General features: G+C 35.6%; 1 protein-coding gene across 2 annotated transcripts; it reads left to right on the forward strand.

Moving 5' to 3' along the window:
- Positions 1-492: 492 nt before the first annotated feature.
- LOC121996278 (phosphatidylinositol 3,4,5-trisphosphate 3-phosphatase and protein-tyrosine-phosphatase PTEN2A-like) lies at positions 493-15,081 on the forward strand. Of its 2 annotated transcripts, none has more exons than XM_042550191.1 (13): positions 493-743; positions 4,252-4,742; positions 4,898-4,999; positions 5,083-5,139; positions 6,692-6,757; positions 7,736-7,912; positions 8,012-8,098; positions 8,190-8,254; positions 8,339-8,415; positions 10,744-10,790; positions 13,117-13,247; positions 13,736-13,805; positions 14,147-15,081. In XM_042550191.1, exons 2-13 carry the CDS (start codon positions 4,326-4,328, stop codon positions 14,696-14,698), a joined length of 1,848 nt encoding a protein of 615 aa, XP_042406125.1. In that variant the 5' UTR covers positions 493-743; positions 4,252-4,325; the 3' UTR covers positions 14,699-15,081. The 2 variants fall into 2 exon arrangements, with proteins under 2 accessions (XP_042406125.1, XP_042406124.1); XM_042550190.1 differs by having other exon boundaries at positions 493-738.
- Positions 15,082-25,141: the final 10,060 nt, after the last annotated feature.

A 25,141-nucleotide genomic window follows, 5' to 3' on the forward strand; every position in this document is an offset into this window, starting at 1 on the left:
GTTAGTTTTGTAATTAAAGATAATATAGTAAAATATTAACTAGGTTATTCATTAAAATATTTAAACAAACAAGTTTTTGTTGTATTATTTATGTTGAACCAAACAACATTTGGTTATATTTTATTCCTCATAATCTTGATTATGTAATTATTTGATAATTACATAACTAAAATTATATATATAATAATTTGAATCAAATATACTATAAGAGTGGAGACCTATTTGAAAAAAAAATTGATGTATGATTTAGATATTTAGGAATTGTAGGTGCTCATTAAATTGCCGTTAGATTAAAAGTGGAACCATAATACTCATTTATTTATTTTATTAAAATATTGAATGCACCATAACCCCTTCAAACCTCTTCCATTCAAATTAAATATAGATTTTCCCTACAAAATATAAAAAATTACCTAATGGGCCGTGTTAGTCTCTAAAGCGTTATATATATAAACAGGCCAACACATAGGAAGCCCATCGTAGTCTTCTACGACGCCCCATTCTTCATGGTCTTGGTCGTCTCACCTGGAGGTCAATCGCAGCTTCGCCACGGATCCCCGTCAAGCACCGCGCACGATCCGCATTCGTCGTCGCCTTCGCTCGTAAATTGTACCCTTATTTTAATCCAAGTTTTTACAGATTGATGGGAGTAGCTTATCCGCCCTAGATCTGCTGTCAATCGAGCTGTCGCCCAAGTCTTCTATCAAGAGGTTCCCGCAGATGCCCCAATTCCCGGAGGTCAGGTCCTGGTTTCTCCGGATTTTCGTAATTTTGATTCTTTCATCTTTGATCTTAGTAGCAATTTCTTCCTGATCTTCGACTGCGTTTTAATTGAATCTCGTTTTATTAGGTTAGTGTGGATAGGGTTGCTAGATTTGGTTCCTAACTTGTCTTAATAGTTAGTTTTTTCCCCCCCAAAAGACGATAGGGCATATGTGATTCTTCTTCCGTAGGAATGATCAAAATGGACAGATAGAAATAGATTGTAACAGGCAATAATTTCGCTATCAAACTTTTTCGTTTATGATCACCGTGAGCGGGATTCATCTGTGATTGAAAGTACACGGTAAGGTCCATTTTGGCTTGCAAGAGTGATAATGTTTAGGGAAGGATGCTATAGATTGAGGGTCAAACTGATTGGCATTGCTAAAAAAAAAGAGTATTTTAGATTTTGCTTTTCATTTATAGCATATTCTATGTTCTTTGTGACCTTTCCATGTTTGGTCTGACTTTTATCTCTTACCAAAGCTTAGAGTCAGAAAGCTGAAGATGCCAAGGTGTAAGATGGGGACATATTAGCATCCATTCGTCATCAGTGAGGCATGAACTTAATATGGGATAAATTGTCAGTACATTGTGTAAGATGATATGGAGATCTTTCAAACAAAATCTGGAACACTGATACCTAGTAATTTATTTGGTCAAGTTGTGGCAATTGGAAGTTACTTTAAAATTGTAAAGAGGGATTCATATGTCTTAGGGATAGTAGAATATGTGGCTGTACATAGAGCTTAATGGGCGGAAAGCATCCTTATAGCCAACCTCACGTACTTAGGAGTAGGGGTTTCAGATGGGAATCATTGGGTCCATGTGTGTGTAACCGTTAAAACATTTAGATCCTAATTTAAACTATCACAGTTTTTGAGCAGGAGGAACTTGGAGCAACTTTAGAAAGTCAAAATGAATTGAAGACAATATCTAGTGCCTATAATAAGCAATAAGATTGCACCATTTTTTTTTTTCTAAGCCAATGTGTCTGATTAGCGCTGTAAATGAGCCGAGCCAAGTCGAGCTTTGGAGTGTTCAAGTTTGTTTGATAAGGTAACCGAGCCAAGCCAAACTGAGTTTAAAATGAACCAAGCTTTTGAGATGAGTGTTCAAGCTTGGCTTGATTTATTTTTTATGAGCTTGAGCTTGTTTGAAGCTTGGATTGAGTTTGGTTCATTTAGATGTTATCGAGCTCTCAATTCAAGCTTGACTTGAGCTTGGTTCGTTTAGATGTTATCAAGCTCTCAATTCAAGCTTGTTTGATTGTTTGAAACTTTGAGTTATTTGATTGGTTATTGAGCTTGATAATTTAAATTTATTTGTTTATTTTATTTTATTATTTATTACATATTGAAAAGAATTTTATTAATAAATATTATCCACGAACGTTGTTCATGAACGTTAACGAGCTGAACACACAGGTGTTCAAGCTTGTTTGTTTAGTTTAACGAGCTATTCAAGCTTGTTTATTTAATTAATCTTGTGTATATTGAACGAACATAAACAAGCTTTTATCAAGCCGAACACCAAGCTTGCTCATAAATGTTTGGTTCATTTACATCCCTATGTGTAATATAAAACCTTGTGTGTTTTGACATACCATGGATAATACAATTTATGCTATCAAATCTATTAATAACGGGAAAAACTGAATGTAACATTGTGGTGTATCAACATAGCCCCGAAGATATTTTTTTTATTATTCTTCTGTTAATATTGTAAAGTAAACAAAAAAAGACACTGCCAAGTGGTATCTTAGAATGTTCTGCATGTATATTTCAGCAATTTATCTTTTTTTATTTTCTTATTTCAATGTATATAACCATGAGATGTAGATAAATGATATTGTGAAATTAAAGGCTACGTTTGGTAGGGTGTAATTTGCCTTGTAATGTAATCAGGATTACATTACAAGGTTGATTATTTTGTTTATTTTAACTTTAAACCTGTAATATAATGTAATCTCGATTACAAAAGATAGTGAAGTTTTGTAATCTGGATTACAAAGCAAATACTATGTAATCCGATTACATTACGAGGTCGCTGTTTAACCAAAATTTGAATGTCGAATATGCCCCTAGTCAGCCATCGCCCGTCGGCCACTGCCCGCCGCCCGCCAGTCGGCCACCGCTCGCCGTCGCCGGCCGGCCTCTGCCGCCGGTCGCCACCGGTCTTCGACCACCGCCGCCGCCGCCGCCGTCGGTCGCCGGCCGTCGTCGACCGCAAGCTCCGACAGAGGTGCGGCGGCCGTCGGTAGAAGTCGCAGGATATTTTTGTCATTTTATAATAATATGAATTACATTCCTTATAAAAATAATGGATACCAAACAAAAGAATGTAATCACCCTTGTAATCAAAGATTACATACATTATATTACCAAACGTGGTAATGTAATCATGATTACATTACATTACATTATAAATTTAATTACATTCAAGCTCGATTACATTACACCCAACCAAACATAACCAAAGTGTGTGTGTGTTGTTGGATGTTGGCATCTCACTCAGATGTTCTAGAAAGGAAGAAAGTAAAAAATCAATCATGGTGTCGGATGGTTGAAGATGCGTTTGAAAACCAACCATTAAAGAGTGTAGATAAATGATCTTGTGAAATTAAAGAGTGTGTGTTGTTGGGTCTTGGCATCTCACTCAGATGTTCCAGAAAGGAAGAAAGTAAAAAAAAAATCAATCATGGTGTTGGATGGTTCAAGATGCTTTTGAAAACCAACCATTATCTGTCAAGACTGTAATTGAATAGGATGATTGCAAACAAGCTTAATACTTAACATGATAAAATCCCACTTTTGTTGGTTTTTGATTATAAAATATATAAAATGAACAAGTTCGAACACCAGAGAGCATGGTTTGTTAATGTTCATAAGCAAACTTAGCAAACTTGTAAATAATTTATGAACTAAATTTTTTATTAACTTGTCTAAGTGTCAATATGATCATATTTCTTTATTTTTTATATTCAAATACTTAAAAATAATACTCTACAAAATTTTATTGTTTTAAATTAGTTATAATTTGTTAAAATGATATAAATGTCATTATCAGATCAATGTTGAAAAGCAATGTCTCTAGTTGGCCTTGGTAAAAAACTACAACTTGGCTCAAGCTCTATAAGATCTTTAATATCTTGAACAAGCTGGATAAGAAAATGAACAGCTTTGAGCATAGTCAAACTCATCTTAGCTTGGATCAGTTACACTCTTAGATATCAAAGTGCAGAAGCAATTACTGAACCATATTGAATATCTCTAAATGTAACTGTAGACCATTTTTAAGTGTGTCTGCTTGTTGGGTAATCTTTGTCCGTTGCTCCTATTAACTTCTGCATCTAATGTTGGACATGATGGAGTGATTAACGATCAAAATACTATGATATTTAACTGAAATGTTTTAGTTTACCTGTTATGTTGGTCCATCCATCTTCTTAGTTTGATTCAACAGCCTATCTTCAATTTAATTTCACAGGTATGCAACATGTGATCTGGTGGCCTTGATATAGACCAAATTTTTATTTCGTCCGGAATTTCCTTGTTTACACTATGGAATCACAACAACGTGAACATCATACTGCCCCACCTGTTACACCCCCTGGCAATCAAAGTTCTTCTCCTAGACAAAGTTCTTCTCCCCAAGGAACACAATCTTTATTTTCAGCTACTGGTATATCCTCATGGGCCAAAAACCTTAAATTTTCACAAACAGCAGACCAAGAGGAGCAGCAGTCTGGAAATCCAGGAAAATCAACATTGTCACGACTCACTAGTGGATTGGGATTGCGCCTATCCCCCAAATCCCCTCAGTCTGAAGAAACTGTTGATGAAGTTGCCTCACCAAATTCACAATCCGGTGTGCTTGGATCCTTTACAAAAGGTATAGTTGATACATCTAAAAGTGCTGTAAAAGCTGTTCAAGTGAAAGCTCGACACATGGTTTCTCAAAATAAAAGGAGATATCAGGTGATGATGTTGCGCCTTTTACTTGCTTACATGTAAATCATCTTCTTGACGCACAGTTGTTTCTTCTGTGTGTTTTAACCCATAACATTTTGTAGATGTCAGGAAAACTTCAGATTTCTTGTAAATGATGTATAACTCCTCTGCTATTGTTCCAGGAAGGTGGATTTGATTTAGATATGACGTACATTACTGAGAATATCATTGCCATGGGTTTCCCAGCTGGTGACCTGAGTTCAGGTTTTTTTGGATACGTTGAGGTACTTTGTTAGACATTAACTTGTTACTGATGTCAACTATTGTTTCTTGTTGAGTACAATATAAAGCAATATAGTTTTTGTAGGGATTTTATCGCAACCATATGGAAGAAGTGATCAAATTCTTTGAGACTCATCATAAGGTTTGTCTTGTGACTGCCATTTTGTAATTCATTCCCACAATTTTTTTTCATCCTATGGAAAAGAGATTTGAGTTAGAGATCAGTGTGAGAAAGAAAATTGAAGAATATCTTCATCATCAAGTTATGCTTATTCCAACTATTTGTAGTTGGCTAAGGTTGAAGAAGGTACAATTTAAGCTATATGCATAATTTAGATAAATGTGAACCAAATCTCTGATATCGATATTTGTATCAAAATTGATCCTTAATAAAAATGAGCGAGCTAAGTGGATCTGATATCCCAAAAGTTGAAACGATTTGTTTAACTGGCTGAAAACAGAAAATATAACAAAAAATTTTGAAATGAAGAAAAGGATAAATATGCACATAAAATGAGCAATCAAGAGTAGACGAAAGGAGCAACATTACGAGGGGACAGTGATGACCTGCTTAATAGGACCCAGTTAGTTTCCAATGAGGTGCCATGTGTATGGAATTCTCTTAACTAGTTCGAGTTTGCATTTGGACATGCTCATCACGTTGGAAAAGTGATAAGAAACACTAAGTCATTCCAAACATCCTGAGAGAAAGGTCAGGCCTAGAAGATGTGGGCCTTGTCGTCCAGGGAAGAACTAAAAAGTACTGTATGGAGATTTAGTCCAAGATTCACAAATAGAACACTAGTTGGAAGCCTCCCCAAGTATAAGCATCTGTGGAAAATTTGCAACTTCAGGCAAATCTTTCACTACCTATCAACCTTGTCCCATTGGATATAATACCTCTCAGTCAACACTGAATAAAGAGATTGCCAGCGAAAGATCCAGAGGCAGACAGTTTCTGGTATATAAAGCTTGCTAGATGCCCTATATCAGAGTGTCAACAGAGCAGAGGAAGATAATACATGGTGCTTATAAGATCCACTGGGGAAGCTGTGCAAAAATAATGGAAAAGGAACTGATAAAGAGACAAATGAGACCCATGATCTGAACAAAAAATTATGCCATTTCCAATACAGGAGTCCACACCGTCTTGGACAGTCAATTGGGAAGACAGAAGGCACCTTCAAATTCAAACTGAGTGAGAAAGTTGAAAACATCAAACCAGGCAACTCCATGGGTGCATGGAGCTGCAAATGATGACTCACCACCATTTTCCATCTCAAGGGTGTTATGTGTTGAAATCATGAAAACGCAAGCTGCCAAAAAAACAATGGCTCGAGTTTTTTTTTTCACAATTAACATTTCTGTGAATTGTGTTTATCATACCTCCAGCAGCCTCTGCTTATGCAACTGAAGAACAATGATAATTTGAAACAATGCTATTTTCAGTTGTTAGTATAATTTTCCATGTGATATTCCTTTCAACTCAATTACTATTTGATTATGTATTTCTTGCATCAAATTTGATGCTCTTCCACTTAATTTTGTTTTTCCCTTTGTCAATTTTCTGCAGCTTATCTCTGCTAAAAATTGTTGGTTGGCTTCTAGTTTTTTGTACAGTTTGTTTCCTTCTGAATTCATATGTAACCTGCGACTTTTTACCAAAAATTTCTAATTGATTTTCTCATTTATAGGGAAAATATAAAGTGTATAATCTATGTTCAGAAAGGCTTTATGATGCATCTTTATTTGAGGGAAAGGTATGCTTTTGAATGTGTTTTGTGTGTACTCTTCTCTCTCCTTTCTGTTGAATGTCTAAACATGTATATGTGATTCACTGAGTGCTTCTGCGAAAAGTGTCTTAGTTCAATTAATTCTACAACTTTTCTACGAATATGCTATTTAGGCTGAGTTTGCCATTGCATTTGCTTGCAAAAATGCATCTAGGAAAGGTACTTTTGCTAAATGATATTTTATGAAACTAATTTAGTGTTTGGCAACCGAACTCTCAAATTGATTTGGCAATGCAATCTATAATATGCATAGGAATGAATTTTCTCTCTAACCACCTCCATTGCATAGCACTTTGGAAAGCATTCCCTTCACTCATCAACATGAAATAAACTTTTATGGCCATTTTTTCATATCCTAGTTTTTTTTTTGGTTAGATCTGCTTCCTAAGAAGGGGAGCTTTGGCGCAACGGTAAAATTATTGCTTTGTGGCCAAAAGGTCACGGGTTCGAAACCTGGAAACAACCTCTTACAAAAAGCAGGGTAAGGCTGCGTACAATGGATCCTTCCCCGGGACCCCGCATAGTGGGAGCTTTGTGCACCGGGCTGCCCTTTTTTTATCTACTTCCTAGTTGGAGTACTTTTTCACTCTAAAAACTCAACTATCTTAATATCATCTCTGCTCGGATTCTTCAAGTAATTCCTTTATATATCTCCAGACTTCAGCAAGGCATTCTTTGAAAACCTAATCTGTCACTAATAAATTTGCCATAATGACAACTTATGCTGGTAACTTATTTTGTAATGGCGCTTTCAATAAATTTCAATGTGGATAAAATGAAAGAGTTGATAGGGTTAAAGAGTCCCTACTGCTTACTTTATGCTCAACTGGTAAGGACTGCTGTTTCACAATTTCAGCTAAACTGCAATAAATGCTGATGCATAATGCTCACTTTCACATTCTTATTCTTGTATGATTGCTCATCTCAAGTGTTGTGATTTCACAGGTGGCTTGCTTCCCTTTTGATGACCACAACTGTCCTCCAATTCAACTTATTATTTCATTTTGTCAAAGTGCCTACTCGTGGTTGAAGGAGGACATTGAAAATGTTGTTGTTGTTCACTGTAAGGCCGGTATGGCAAGGACAGGATTGATGATCTCTAGCCTGCTTCTATATCTTAAGGTAAGACTAGTTGAAAATGTGTCAAATAATATTATTTATTGTCTCTCTCAAATTTGTTATTTAGCTTGTATTTGTATAAACTGTTTCCCATTTATACAGTTTTTTCCTACTGCTGAAGAGTCCATGGAATACTACAACCAAAAAAGATGCATAGATGGGAAGGGGCTTGTTCTCCCAAGTCAAATTGTCAGTCAATTACTTTCTATTGAAAATACCTATAAGATATTACATTATCTTAAGATTTTGACTTTCATTTTCCACTTTTTATTGCATTCAGAGATACGTCAAATATTTTGAAAGTATCTTGACATACTTCAATGGGGAAAATCAGCCAGGCCGTAGGTAACTCATCTTTCTAGTTTATAGGCTTGTTAGCTTAGCAAGCTTGTGTTAGTTATACTGACAAAAAATGCTTGCATCTTCCAGGTGTATGCTTAGGGGGTTTCGTTTCCATAGATGCCCTAATTGGATCCGGCCTTCAATTTCTGTTTCTAATCATAACGGTAACAGCTAGTTTGACTTCTGGTTTTACTGTTTGAATCACATTCATTTTGATCACTTAAAAAGGATTTTTCTCTTCATTTTACTTATCTAATTGCAACTATTTCTATCTTGTACCTCCTAGAAAATCTCAAAATCCGACAAGTAATGTACTTAGGACAAGTAATGTATTTATTCAAAGTGTTCAAAAATCTTGAGATTTGAGTTATCTTCTGGTGTATTACTAACAACCCTATCAAGCACACCAACATGCTTCTTTTCACACCAAGAATGGTTTGCGATGAAAATATTGTTTGTAGGAACTCTACCTGTCTAGCATGTTTGGTACTATTTTTTGACATAAGTTCATTTGGTAATAATTAATCCCGTTAATGTTTTAAGGTGTGAAAATCAATGTAAAACTCTTGATTTTATGGTAACATTTTTCATTCACGGGAGTTTTACGATAAAGAATGCAATTAGTTCGCCTTCTTGATTTAAGTGACCCACCCTATGTCTACCCCTGAAATATGGTTAGTAATCTTAAAATGTATATAAAGATCTTGGTGTATTGTAAAAAAAAAACTTTTTAATTGTTTCCTTATCTCCTAAAAGACTATAGAAGCAAACCTAGTTTGATGAAGCTCCTATTTCTTGACATAGTAACCAGAGCCATGATGATATTTGTCCTTAATAAAGTGCCTAAAATACTGAGAGCACGAAACCAGTAGCCTCCTAAATGGACTTTGGGTTAGGATAATATAATCACTTTAATTTTATGATATCTGCGAAAAAATATGTTGTGCTGAAATAATGAGCTCAAGGAAGATCACTTGAGGTTGAAACAATATTTTCTTATATTAGCACAATTTTTTAATTTAGAAGGGGAGCCTTGACACAATAGTAAAGTTGTTGTCATGTGATCTAAATCACGGGTTCGAGTCTCGGGAACAATTTCTTGGCGGAAGCTTAAATGCACCGGGCTGCCCTTTATTGGCATAACTTTGTAATTTGAGGGGCTTTAAGAACAAGTTAATTTGGTATGATGCACCTAATTATATGTCAAAGCAGGCCTTAATTTTTTTCTCATATAAGGGTTATAAGAGAGTGGTTTTTTAAAATGTTGAGCACGGAGTGAAATTTTGTTCTGTGTCAGTCTACATAGGTTGTTTTGCATATTGACCGACACCTGGAACAATTGCAAAATGGTCGTAGGGCGCCAAACTATGCTCGTGGGAAGCTACAGTGAGGTTTGCAATGACCAAGACATTAGGATAATGGCAAGGTTGCTCAAGGGTTCTGCGACGTTGATGAGGTCGTCGACATTCACAATGGTTTCATGAGGTCACACAAGGGTTTTTCTCCTCCTTGATTCTTCTTCTCCTAGGTGCCTCTTGTTGGTACACTTGTCACGACGTTCCACTAAAACCATTGTGTTTTGGCCAAGGACTGAATCCTCGGCTCAAGATGAGATTTCAAACTTGGGTAAGAAATTTCTAGAGTTTGCTTTGGTGTTGTGATTGTGTGATCCTAAGATAATAAAAAAAATTCAAGATGGGTACTTGCCATACTTGAAAGGATTAGAGTGTTGGGAAATTAGTTCATAATATGTCCAAAAAGTTAGTATTGTGGAGCTGGGAATATTAAGATGGATGCATGGAGAAAAGATAAAATCAAAGTTACTACTTGTCATGAGCAAGCATGTAATTCCAGTCAACAATAAAAAAATTTAATGAGAGCATATGTTTGAGATGATATAGTTATTCAATCATAACTAATAAATTATATTATTTCGCAAGTTGAATCAATTCTGCTTCTAAGAGTTGAAGATGAAAAAATATAAAAGGAGATAAAAATAAACTTAGTTAATGCAATTAAAAGTGATTTATGAGGTCTAAACAGCGAGTTCATTGAAGGGTTATGATCCTAGATATGCGATTGTGCTCATGGATGTACTGATGCTCTTATATGTATGTTGCTTGTGTTTCAGGATGCAGCGACATACTGGCATAGATGACCTCAATCTTTCATTTTCCTCATATTTCAGGATTTCATTTCATTTATATCAACTCACTTAATACGCTTCCAGGAACTGATTTTTGTTTTCAGGAAAATGAAAACCTAAAACTGAATGAAAATAGCCCAACCAAAAACACCTTCTGCACCTTATACTTGCACATCAAGCACCACATAGTTTCTCTGTGCTTGCTGATTGACTTATTTTAACTTAATATATTAGGACAATCAGTTTTCTTGTTATTTAGTTTCTGACCATATTTGAATTCCTCCTATCTGTAAAATTGCTTCTGTGAGTATGATACTAATTGTAGCCCCTGCATCTTACACAACAGGAGTTCTCTTCTCAACAAAGAAGCATCCAAGGACCAAAGATCTAATGGTATTTTTATACTATTCATGTCAATCAAGTTTGTGTGTATATATATTTTTTCTGTTATTGATTGCACATTTTACCTTAATGATTTTTAATTGCTTTGGGACTCAGTTACTCAAGATATTTCTTAATGCATTTCCTTATTTGCATATTTCAAAATTCTTGCCTTTTGCAAAGTTTTGAAGGCTTTCAGTAGCCTTTTATTTCAAGGAATTCCATAATGGTTTCACAGGCATAGGTTACATATCATATTCTTGAGAGTATGAATCACTTAGATGTAGAAATTGATCTGGTGACTCTGGTCATTGTTTTAAAAAGCGTTCTATATGACCACATGTGCATATTCAGTACTTATACTGCATTCTGTTTGCCTGCATAATAATCACATATTTCTTAAACTTCTATATGCTCCTTTAGACCAAAGAAGTTTATATTCAACCCAACTTAATATCTTCTTTAGGAAGAGGCTGCACTCAAAGTAGATTATTTGTCTAGTTATGCTTAATTTCATTCAAATATAAAGTATTGACAAAATAAATGAGGGAAGAGGTTCTTCACTAGAATAGATGTGGTATCGTTAAATTACTGATTAGTTGATTTTTTGGAACAAATAGATGATGCGCTTTGACCATGTTATGTAGGAGGTTTAATTTTGAATGTTAGGCCCCCAGGGCGTAGCACGGACGGTAGGCGCATGACATCTCTGACGTAATGGCCAGGGTCGATTCTCAAGAACTGACGACCTGGGGTTTACCCTACCGTGTGAACATGCATGTACCTCCCTCCATATCCGTGGAGCCGGCACTAGGAGGGTCGTTAATGTAGCGAATCTACATTTTTTTTAAAAAAAAATATTAATGTTAGGGAGCTAGTAAGCCATCTAAAGCATAAAGAATCTTTTATACCTCATAAGGCAAGCAAATGAATGTTGAATGACTAAAATGAGTGAGAAATTTGAGATTGATTACCATAAATTTGATGCTGATTATGCTTCCTAAGCAAGATTATAAAAAAGCAAAGAATGTAGCAATTATGATGGTTTTGGTAATGATTAATACCCCACCCGCGGTCGTCTTCCCTAAAGAAAGTTATCAATTTGACTGTTGTTTTTCTTCTTTTGTCTAAAGACTTTGCATCTTATCTGTAGTAGATAAAAACTTGAGTCTTATTTCAATTTATTATCCATAATGGTTGTAAGTTTCCCTCATGATTTATTTTTTAATTAAGTCCTTGATAATAATTTTAAATTTCCTTTTTAAGAATGCAAGAAATTATAAATAGTTTCTTAGTAAGGACAAAAAAACTTTATATTCATGTAAGCACAATTTTATTGAATATTTGGCAGCACTAAAACGAACCTTGAATACTGCATACAGGAATTTATTGTAGAGAAATTTCATGACACAATGCACATGAAACTATGTTTTTTACCCAACTGGATCCTAATGCCATTTCTGCTCCATTACTCACGAAGTATGCATAGTTAGGTCAGATAATAGCACTAAAATTTGGCGGCATATCATTTTTGATGGCATTCTTGTTGTAGTGACTGGTAAGAGCAAACATATTGGAAGCTCTTATGCGCTCAGCTAAGCTTCCCAACTAATCCTATAACTGCTTGCCATAGTGAAATGCTGTGATTAGCATGTCTGTTAACAACTAAAAATTTGCTGATTATATTAACAAATAAATAGTTATTTGAATGTGAAGATTTGCCAAAAGTTAAACATAAGTTAATTAGGAGCAATGGGTTAATAGATGGGGATGTGTACTGGGAACTATATGTGAATATGCCAATCTGCAACACATGTTTTTATCATCTTGCTCAACAATTTCAGGTTTGTTGTTCATACTCCAATGAAGCGATGTATTTTCAAGGGCTTTACTGTCAAGTTTCTTTCTTAAAATCTTTGGCTCATATGACAGATGGTATCTATGTATCAAATTTTGTTACCCTCTCGCAGAACATTACCGCTGAATATGATGGAGAATTGATATTATTCTACTGTTTTGATCATCACTATAAGGGAGCTGGAAAACCAATGATTTTGGTTACACTTTTATACTGGTCCTATACTGGTCCAGTGCAATCTCCTTTTGCAAAGTATATCGATGTTACTAGACGTTTGAAACTTCAAATATTACTTCTGAAATGTCTGTACTTTTTTAAGAATGTCAAGCTTACTACTTATTTTTGTTATAGAATCTCTTGCATTTTTGGCTATCGGTTTTAGTTTCCGTCTTCATTCTACTTGATTTATAAGCTATTTAGCTTCAATTTCCTTTCTTTCTTTCTTGCTTGTCTGTTCCTCATGTATTTTTTGTATTTTAGCCTGAAGACTTCTGGTTTAGTGCACCAAAGAAAGGGATTATGGTCTTTGCTCTGCCGGGAGAGCCTGGTCTGACAGAAGTGGTTGGTGATTTCAAAATTAATTTTCATGATCGACAGGGAGATTTTTACTGGTGAGCGTAGTTTAACATTTTTGTTTGTCTTTTATGTTTATCTTGTTAATCTCCAAGTAATGGGTTTCATTCTTTCCTGTCTATCTGTCTCGGTATGTTTAAAAGGTGATAACTCAATGCAGGCTACTGAAAATAGAAGTTCCAGGCAGTGTTAATATAAATAACCAACAGTATATCTACTCCTTTTGTGTTTGTTCTCATAATTTGAGCTGATTAACAACACTAAACATGATTTAGTGGTAATCCGCATTGAACTATCTCATTGAAAAATCCTTTGTCAATTGAACTGATTGGAGTTTTTTTTTTTTGACAAAAGTTGAGGCCTTTAGTTTTTCCTGGTTTTTTTTTCTGATATCTATGAATAATACCATTTTATGCAGCTGCAGCGTTAAGAGAAAGAAATTTGGCTTTTCATCTGCTTATATCTTAATCATGCTATGTATTCCTTTGTATGTTGACTTACTATTATTACTTGTGTGATTGCCCAGCTGGTTAAATACTACATTCACAGAGAATAGGAAGTTCTTAAATACTTCCGACCTCGATGGCTTCGATAAGGTATAGCAATTCCCTTTAACTGATGGTAATCGTCAACTCATTGAGTAGTTCTGTTGGTATGCTATCTTTGATCTCACTCCTTAGGAGTTAAGATCACAATCGATATCTTAAAAATGCATGAAAATATATGAGTTTTGTTTCTCTTGGGTCTGAAACATGCACTTTCTTTATCTATCGGTTGGTACACAGCTGTTCTAAATTTTCAATTAGTTAATTAGATTGGGCGAATTATCCAGTTAAGCTTAAGCTCCTTATGATGAGATTGAATGTTCCCAATGTGTTTCTTTTCTTTTGTTTTATTTTAAAAAGAAAAAAAAACAATTCCAACCTTCATCTCGCAGAGGAAGTTGCCATCTCCAGGATTCCAGATTGAAGTGGTGCTTGTGGATTATGACGGGACTAATCCTAATCCTAATCCTTCACGACAAACCGATTCAAATACCAAGATGGAATCTCCTGGTAGCACTACCTCTGCTACAGAAACAAAAGAAACCCAACCCACTACAACTAACATTACTGGGGATTCTAAAAGCCAAGATAGGGATGATGTTTTCTCTGATAGCGAAGGAGAAGGGTCTTCCAAGGGCAGGCGTCAAAAGATGGATGATGATGATACACTTGGATCTGAAGTTAAAACAAAAGAAACTGAAACAAAGGCTTCGAAAAAGGAAAGCACAAGTATAACACAAGGCATTGGAGATATATCATTGAAAAACGAACCAAAAGTCACGAAAGTCCTTGATGCTGCTGATGCCAAAATCGAACCGAGCAGTAAAAATACACCAGCTGAGAGCCCTGCACTGGAGTCCTCCACTATGAGCGAATTCAAGGCAATTGCTGCAGATGCTTCTGTCTTTTCTTTTGGTGATGACGAAGACTACGAGAGTGAATGACCTACCTTGTTCAGAAGGATCTTGGGAGATATTACGGAACATTTATGTACCGGGTATAGAACATGTTACAAACACATTCATGATGGTTGGAAGGTGCTGGTTTGCTTGATCTCGCATGCTATTTTTGTACATGTTACAGCATTGTGTCTAATACCAGGACTTCAAAACGAAGCATATGCACTCATGCAGTCGACGGTAGTTCTCTTCTCATATTGGAGTTGCCTGCTCTTGGAAACTTTCTGTTGCTTATAAGTTAGAATTCATTGTTGGTTGCTCATCCATCGATAGGATATGTGTCCTGTAAAAATTCAAAGACCGGATGGTGTATGCATGTCACTGACTGCAACTAAATTAAGGTTTTATTGAAATAAGTTACGCTGCAACTAATGTTTTCTCCTTGATGCTAGTTGGGAGAGACTGGTAGGTATGATCAAAAGACCATTTCAACTCGCCCCAGCCCTATAATGTAAATGAGGCGAAGATTCTATGTACATATTACTGGGTAAGGATCGGCTTGCTCTACATAAAATTTAATTTTGAGAATAATTATCATCTTTATATTACCATTATATTTTATTTGTTAATTTTAATTGTGTTTATTTGATGAACTCCACCCTTGAATTGCGTCAAAGTAGATTCCCTTTACCATAACCATATTTTTTTAAATAAAGAAAATTTTGATTTCACTAATTACTTTGCATTAATGAATGGTCCATCGCTGTATTTGACTAATAAAACTATGCAAAACTTCATTTTTAGAGCTAAATGTTTACTCTTTTATAATCTTCAATATCTCTTAAAGAGCTTTCAAACGATCAACATTTTGCTTCTTAACTAATAAACACCATCACTTCTGACACTGTTTATTTTTGTTTTTATTAAAAGGTGCCTCAGTATTAAAAAAAATATCAAAACAATATTTCTCATATTTGTCTTCTTGAAAATATTCTTATTTCAAAATATTATTACAATAGCTTTGGTTAAAATTACTAGAATGGATAACAACTTTATTCAAATTGATATATGGGTATCAACTTTGTTTAAAAAAAATTATTTATAATATGTAGCAGCTTTATTTAAACTGTTATAACATAGGATAATTGATTAAAATTATTTGAGGTAATTTTGTTTAAAATTTTGCGCGTTCTAGTAGCTTGAGTCAAGCTACACGATATAATAATTTTGAATAGTTTTGAAAAAAAAAATGCTATAATTAATATTCAGGAATTGTACAAGCGCACCCAAACTTTGAATGAGCGCCACAAGATTTAAAACACTCAAAAAGAACATCTGTTTTTTATTTTATCCTCATCTGAGATCTGACTTTTCTATTCTCTTTCATTTCTCATTCTCGACCATCTTTATTTTTACATGCATGAGGTAGGAAATGAGATCATGGGAACATGCTCATATTATCCATTACTCTTAATAAAAGCTGTCCATTATACTTTTAGATTATGTCTCTTTATAAAGAATATGTCCAAGGATCATTCAACAAGAACGACAATGAAAATTATGAAGAAAAAGAGCGGAAGAAAAGTATCCGAGGCGATGGGATTTAGTTCGTGAAATTATGAAGAGCTTTCCGATTTTGTGATCGTTTTTCCAACAGCAAGTCCAACAAATCCGAAGATTACATTCAGTCATCGTCGATTGCTGATCTGCGGAAGATTGTTGTAAGTCTTCAATTAGTTTTAATTCATGCATTTAGAAAATCAATAATGGTATCAGAGCCAAGTTATTTCTAAATGTTTGAGACGAATTATGAAATGCATGACAAATCTCCTGTTTAAAATCATTGCTGATTCTTTATGCTCTTGTTTGTCGCTGCTCCGATGGAGTTTGTTGCCTACTGCCAGCACATGGCAAGATCACGATCTTCCCCAATGGTCGACGCCATAGACTTTGAGGGAACATAGTTTGTCTATGATGGTTGCTGACAATAGGGTCACAGGGAGACTTGCGACGGGGTTGTAAGTCGGCGATCGAGTCGTTCGCCAACATTAACGTCGTTGCTCGCAGTGCATTGCCCAGGTTGGAAAAATCGCGACAGTGTAGTGATTTCCACTGGAGTCGGGCTCAGGCAGCAAAGTATATGCCGACGACGGAATTCCATGGTCGACGATGGCGTCCCGACTGGCGGGCGATGTGCTGGTGGCTGGGACAGGCAGAGCAGCCGACTGGCGACGTCATCGGGCCTAAAGTCGACCGACGTCCAATGTAGGAGAGGACCAGTGACCGTCTGAGTAGGCCAGAGATCGGCCTACGTGGGTGGCGACCGTGTTTGTCGTGGTTGCGTGGCAGCGTGCGCGGCGTGGGTATAGTGTGGCGGAGAAAGCGATGGAAGATGAAGCACAATATTCGTGATAATTTTTCTTTTAATATTTTTTTTATTGAATGGATAAGTTTCATTTAAATTAAATAAAAAAAACAAAAACGTGCACCTTGAAATTTTCCCACATATGTTTACTATAACATTAATAAAAAAAATGATAATCCCAGTTAGCATCATTGACTATCCTTGGGGTGATCGGCCCGGTCCCACGGAAGTTTTCCACCGGCTACCAGGGTAAATCAGGAAGTGCGCACGATAGTCAACCCAGACGCCCAACATCCTTTGATTGCGCTCCCCATTTGGAGGAAAATTCCTGCAAATACGTCGTAACTGGGGATCGAACCGCGGGTGCCTGGGTGACAACCTGGATGTTCAGTACTACGTATCCGACGGATAAAGAGTTGATAAGAGGGCTCGAACTCAGCACCTCAGTCAACATTGCCCAAAATTGAAGACTTTTTAATTGATAAGAGTCTGCGCAGGTGGGGGCTCGAACCTGCCACCTCAGTCAATGGGTAACAACGTCATAACCAGAGCACCCCTAGTTCAGTTATTGCTTACTATAGCATTAATGGTTGTGCATGTGGTAGTTAATTGGAAGATTAATTTACCATTCATGCTAATTGGGCTCAGATCTTAATCTATTTCAGTTTGATCTTTAGACTCAATTTAGATTAAATCATTAGTTGGTTTAATCGAATTAGTTAGATCTAAAACCTGAAATGATTTAGGTTAATTAATTGGGCTTGGACCCAATATGATTAAATGATTAGATTTGTTCTAATTGGTCAGACTTAAACCAATGGATATTGGTTTGATCAAACGAACCTGAGTTTATCAATAAGTCTGAAATGAACTTAGATCAAATAGTAACAAAACATAGATACAAAGATCCCTATCTAATTAGATCAGTTCTAATTGTGGATAATGGACTCAGCTTAGGATATGGATTCCTAATCAACCGATCTAATAGGTCAGTCGACTTAGACTCTTGAAAATCAAGAAGATTTATTTTTCTTGATTTATTATGTTGGTACTATGCCTGTATAAATTGAATTAAACAAGTTTTGTACTGGTTAGGTGGTTTTGTACTGACTTATTTAATTTCAATTTTTCAGATGGCACAGATGATTACCACATTGACTCGTCGCGAAGTGCGACGAAATCAGCTCAGGGAGAAAATTCAGGAAATAGAGTATAACTCTACTTATGGAGTCGACGGACACATTGGACGGCTTGATGATCTATTTTGGAAACTTGAGCGAGAAGAGTTTTCAGTCTTGGATAGTTTTAGGATTCGAGCTTTGATGCATTTATTGCCAAAAAATCCTAAGATGATAGCAGACTATATTTGGGGGCGTCATCAAAGATGCATCACATATTTAATATTATGTGAGGAACTATTTCACCATATAACTGAAAAGGATCCTGAAGAGTTCGAAGAGGACTCAGAAATGATCGAGAAGGATCCAGAAGAGGATCCAATTGAGGATCCCATAGAGAATCCTGAAGCTGTCCTGCCTGAGATTACCCTAAATGAATCCAGGCTGAAAAGGGATAATATTGGTCACTGCACTAGTGTCTGTCCTAGTTGGAGTGGTGGTAGTCTATCTAGTTTAGTAGAATTCTGTTATTGTTAGTATCGTTATGTATGAACAATATTAGTCAATTTCGTTTATATCAATTAGTTATATGTTAACAATATGTAGCATAATTTTATATTAATGATATATTCATTTATTTATGTTGTTTACTCGACATGATACATGATTAGTTTATTTTTATTAAATGATTAGTTCATTTAATTAAAGTAATCATGATTTATTAAATAATCAGTTCATTTAATTAAAGAAATTACGATATTATAAATGATTAGTTCATTTGTTGGGATGTATGTAATAGAATTGATCAATATTGACTTGATTGATCATACGAATGATGAGTGAAAATATTATTGTCACTTGATTTTGTAAACCAACTCAAATTAATATTGAGTCAATCATAAATTGCATGCATATGAATTACACTGAATATTAAATAATGTGTTTATTTATGATAGATTATGACAACCAAAAATATTATAGCTGAACTCAAAAGGGTGAAAAATTTAATGGTGATAACTATAAGATCTGGCATCTCAGGATACAATATGAACTTGAGGAACAAGAAGTTCTAGAAGCTGTAAATTAGGTTATGGTAGAACCTGTAGATGGTCCCACTGGACAACACAGATGAGATCTTGATTCCTATAAGGCATGGAAGAAAAAGGATTCCACTACAAAGGACATACTGATTAGTTCAATGGTAGACGACCTAACTTTTGAGTATGAGTCGTATCTTTCAGCTCATGCAGTTTGGGTAGCCCTTAAAGAAAAATACAGTGGAGTAAGTCTGAGCAAGCTTCGACAGCTGATAATCAAGTTTGACAACTACAAGAAGCGTACGAATGTATCAATGGTTCAACACCTCGGGGAGATGTCGAACATGATTCGGAAGCTTAAAACTACTGGTCATGAGTTAACCGATGAACAACAGGTTTAAGCATTTATTCGTTCACTTCCAGATTCTTGGGAGACTATGAAATAGACCCTAACTCACAGTGAGAGTATCAAGAATTTCACTGACGTCTCACGCTATGTAGAATTGGAGGCGGAGATAGTTGAATCTACAAGGATTTCTGGACAAACTTATGTGGCTGTAGGTTCTGCTGGATCATCTGGATCCATGAAAAAGAAATGGTTCAAGAAAGGGAGGGGAAAGAAGAGAGAAGTTGCTTCTGTAGGACAGGGACCAATCAAGAAGATAGTAAAGAAGATTGGAAAGAAACCTAAAAACAAGTTGACTTGTTTTAACTGTGGCAAGAAGGGCCACTTCGCTTGGGAGTGCATTGAGCCGAAAAACGTAAATCCAAGTGTGTCTTCTTTTCCGGAGCATTTTGTTGCTAGTTTAGTGTTGTTAGATGATTCTTATCCTTTATGAATTATAGATTTGGGAGCAACTAACCATGTAGCTTGGGAACGAGTTACATTTGTTGAGTACCATCGGGTACCAGCTTGTAACAAGTGGATCTATGTAGGAAACAATGCAAGAGTTGAAGTCAAAGGAGTCAGTACTTACAAACTCAATCTCCATGGTGGTAGTGTTTTGTTTCTACATGATGTCCTGTATGCTCCTGAAATTTGATGAAATCTTGTTTCCGTTACGTGTCTTCTTGATTTAGGGTATTGTATTAATTTTTACAGTCAGTATGTTGAACTTAAGATTGACTCAGTGTCAATCGGACATAGTTTTTTAACAAATTATTTTATGGTTCTTGAAGTAGAACCAGATGTCAATTATGCTATTGATGGTTGTTTTTCAAACATTGCTCTAACTAGTGATGCAGATATAACTGATGAGATTTGACATGCTAGATTAGGACACATAGGACAAGAACGTATGAATTAGTTGGCTAGAGATGGCCCAATAGGCACTCGAGCTAAGATTCACTTGTCCATATATGAGCATTGTCTTGTTGAAAAAGTAACTGGGAAACCATTTGATAAGGCTATTAGATCTGAATCAACATTGCAATTAAATCATTCAGATATTTGTGATTCAATGAATGTGAAAGCTAGACATGGAGCTTCCTATTTTATTACATTTATTGATGATTTCTCTCGGTTTGGTCATGTGTATTTTGATTTCTCATAAATCTGAAGCATTGGATTGTTTTATTCGTTATATGAACAAAGTTAAGAATTAAACAGAACGTAATGTTAAGACTTTATGTATTGATCATGGAGGGGAATATTTATCTGATATGTTCAAGATAATATGTAATGATAGAGGGATTATAAGACAGCTGACAATCCATGGAATTTCATAGCAAAATGGGGTAGCTGAAAGAAAAAAATAGGACTCTTCTTGAAATGGTTAGGTCTATGATGACGCGGGCTAATTTTCCAATCTCCTATTGGGGAGATGCATTATTAACTGAATCCTATATATTTAACACAGTGCCTTCAAAGTCAGTTCCATCTATCCCATATGAATGTTAGACAGGCAGAAAACCATATTTAAGCAATTTAAGATCCTGGGGTCAGCTGCTTATGTTCATAATAGTTCTCACAAGTATGAAAAACTGGGACCTAGGGGTAAGACATGTATCTTTATAAGATATCATGAGACCTCCAAAGATTATGCTTTTATAGGTGAGCAACTAGATGGAATCATCTCCGAAATAGACTCGAAAGATGCGACTTTTCTCAAAACAGAGTTCCCAATCAGAGGTAATGTTGATAAAAATGTTCTTCTATTTGGGGAGGATAAGATATTATTAACAAGAGAGGTGTCAAAAGGGATACCTGAGTCTAGTCAACCGAGTGAAAGTGATATATCGAGTTATGAGTCGACTTTTCAATAGTCCAACTTACGAAGAAGTGTTCGTAAGATCAAACCTAAGAAGGGGGTTGATATTGAGAATGAGGCATTGATTACACTTTCAATTGATGACAATGAACCTTAATCTATTGAGGAAGCATTGAGATGTAGAGTTAGAGAAAAATGGAAAGTTGCAATGGTTGAAAAGATGGAGTCCATGATTCAGAATAATGTTTAGGACTTAGTCAATCTTCCTCCAGGCCGAAGAGCTATTGGGAATAAGTGGACTCTCAAAATAAAGAGAAAAACTGATGGATCGATTAACAAATATAAAGCTCGTTTAGCTGCAAAAGGATATACCCAAATGGAGGGTATTGACTTTGAAGAAACATTTTCTCTCATAGTGAAATTTGTGTCAATACGAGTTATTTTGGCCCTTGTGACACATTATGACTTGGAATTACATCAAATGGATGTAAAAACCGCTTTACTTAACGGTGATCTTGACGAAAAAATCTATATGGTTCAACCAGAAGATTTCATTACTGAATGTCAAGAGCAGAAAGTATGTAGACTTAGAAAGTCTATATATGGGCTAAAGCAAGTATCAACACAATGGAACATAAGATTTAACGAAGTCGTTTTATCTTATGGTTTCGAGATGATCAATGAGGATCATTGTGCTTTCCTAAAAAGGGAAAAATGAAAGTATGTCATTTTATCATTATATGTTGATGATATGCTGATAGCTAGAAATGACATAGGATATGTGAATGAAGTCAAGAAGTGGTTGTCATCACAATTTGATACAACGGATATGGGAAAAGATGAATATATCTTAGGAGTGAAGATCATAAGAAATTGTCCTAAAATACTTTTAGGTCTGTCACAAGAGTCTTATATAAATAAGATATTACATCATTTCAGCATGTCAAATTACAACGTAGAACATACACCTATTGTGAAAGGTACTGTTCAAGAGTATGTGTCCTAAAACTCCAGAGGAAATAGCTGAGATAAATAAAAACTCATATGCCAGTGCTATTGGTAGTTTGATGTACACTATGTTGTGTACACATCCCGATATCGGCTATATTGTGAGCTTAGTCAGTCGCTTCCAGTCAAACCCAGGACCGAGACATTGGAAGGGGTCTTAAAAGGATATTCATATATGTGAAGGAGACAACAAATTAGTGTCTCTATTTTCAAGGATCAAATATGAGTCTAAAAGGTTATTCAGATGCAGATTGGGCTGGGGATTTGGATGATAGAAAATCCACATCAGGCTATGCATTTTTGCTAAATGGTGGCGCCATCTCTTGGAATAGCAAGAAACAAGCTTGTGTAGTTTTGTCGACTATGGAAGTTGAATATGTGGCATGTTCAGCGGTTGTGCAAGAAGCAGTCTGGTTAAGAAGATTTCTGAAGCATTTGAAAATTGCTGAGGATAGTGGGAGTCCAGTAACTGTATACTGTGACTGTCACGCCTCGGAGGAGTCCCTGCCCGAAGAAATTTTGGCAGCATCTCCCTTGTACGGGTGACAATCTGAAACTTACTACATTCATCCAAATATCTCAGCCAACACGGCCGGAACAATATATATATATATATATATATATATATATATATATATATATAAACAAGCAATCACCACGCAGTTTAATAGTAAAACTAAACAAATGCAAGGATAAGAAAATCAAGTCAAAAATCCTACACAACTATACCCATAAAGTTCAAAACCGATATCCTACTCCACTACACCGATAAAACACAAATCACAACGAACTCACCTCTTCTGCCATCCAGGCAGGCATGTAGCAAAAACACATTCAAATAAAACTCATCGACAATAAAGATAACACAATATCCAAGTGTCAAAGTTAGAACAAGTCTAAAAAGTACAATAAGAAACCAAAAGATAAAACACATCCTCGCGATCTGCAGGGGACTAGCGACTGGAACTCCTCCGGACAACCTCAACCTGAAAATAGTAAATATCCACGGGGTGAGTCAACTCCTCCGCGGGTAATATTGGCATGCATAGTAAGAAAATAACAACTAGCACTAATTATTCGTACAGTCTCCTGATATAAGAATGATAAATGTAACTAAAATAAATAGGAGAAAATTGTACTAACCAGGACCTGGTGTATGGATAATCAACCAAGAAGTATAGGAATCCTGTATGCATGTTAAACAAATGCATTCATTTAATATGCAACATACAAGTGCAGCAACCACAAACAATAAATGCATCAATACGTATGATGCCAATGACATGTCCTGGTCACCCCTACTCTCCAGTCAGCCATCTCACACACGATGGTGAGACCGAGTGGGTAGGGTTGTGACAACCGTGCACTTTGCCCTCACTGCTCCTGATGAGTGACCGAGTGGACGGGATACTGTCGGAGTACACGTATCCTCCTACCCCAAATTGCTGAGAAGATTCCTAAAGCATTTGAAAATTGCTGAGGATAGTGGGAGTCCAGTAACTGTATATTGTGACAGTCATGCTGCAATAGCTTTTTTCTAAGGATCTCAAATATCATAGTAAAGGCAAGCATATAGAAATTAAATATAATTTTGTGAGAGATATTGTGGCTAAAAGAAAAGTAATTCTTGAGTATTTCTCTACACGTGTTATGCTTACAAATCCTTTTATTAAGCCAATGACTAAAGAGTCATTTAAATATATATGTAAAGTCTTTGAGACTTCGTAGAATGTAACAATATTGAAATAACAATCAGACTTTGTGATTTGATTGTGTCATTTGTCATAATTTATTCAATGTGTATATTGTATTTGTTACATTCATATAAGATCTCAGTGAGCATGTTGGCAAGTTGAGATTGGTCCACTCGCATGGACAATTATCTCTATTTGTTAAGTACAAATAGAGGTAAGACCATACTTATGGAATAACTTATGTAGCTGAAATTAGAGATAGATCCATAAGTTGAGGTCGCCTTGATAATTATGTCAAGATGAGATTATTTATGTATTAATAATGATCGAAGTAAATGAACCCACCATTTACTGAACCTGTTGAAGGCCAGATTAGAATTCATATATTGAATTCAGGATTAAACATTAGGTATGTCTAAATCAAAATCTGTACGATGTTAAATTTGATAAAAACATGCACTCTTTTTAGTAAAGAGAATAGCATCGTAACATGTGATTTATACCACATGCGTTATTGCGACAATAAAGGTGTTTACTTGATCCCTGTTTCTCTACTATGTGAGACCTTTGAGATTATAAGTTAATCTCAGTTTTTTACCTTAGCGACTATTTAGCTGTTTACTTGAAGTTCTAATCAGTGTTTGCTACTTTTAGCATGTATCCTATGACTATATATGATTCGGTCTGTAGAATATAACTAGGAAAGCGACTGATTATTATGAATATATTCTAGCTAAAAAGGAAGATTAAATATATTTACATCATTAGATGTTATTCACTGATCGACCTATTTCTGTTATGTATATAATGAATGTGAATATTGGATATGGAATATGCTCTTGACATAATGGTCATTATAAGGGATTAGAGATGTTTATATTGATGTAAATGAAAATTATTTAATCTGGGTAAATAGCAAGACATGGATATCTCCAAGATAATGGTTGTGTGTCATTAGGAGATTGGATGAATCCTAGATAAAGACTATGTGCCACCAGGAAAGAGGCTATGTGTCATACAGAGTGTGTCTCTAATTTATTTGAGCGGCTAAGTAAA

Source organism: Zingiber officinale, chromosome 6A (assembly GCF_018446385.1).
Source record: "Zingiber officinale cultivar Zhangliang chromosome 6A, Zo_v1.1, whole genome shotgun sequence".
NCBI classification, from domain to species: domain Eukaryota; kingdom Viridiplantae; phylum Streptophyta; class Magnoliopsida; order Zingiberales; family Zingiberaceae; genus Zingiber; species Zingiber officinale.

Bases quoted from the DNA above. Each gene is read 5' to 3' on its own strand.
- LOC121996278 (XM_042550191.1), top strand. From the start codon at position 4,326: ATGGAATCACAACAACGTGAACATCATACTGCCCCACCTGTTACACCC. The intron at 4,743-4,897 runs GTGATGATGTTG...CTATTGTTCCAG, and splicing joins AAAATAAAAGGAGATATCAG to GAAGGTGGATTTGATTTAGA. The intron at 8,099-8,189 runs GTCAGTCAATTA...TATTGCATTCAG, and splicing joins TTGTTCTCCCAAGTCAAATT to AGATACGTCAAATATTTTGA.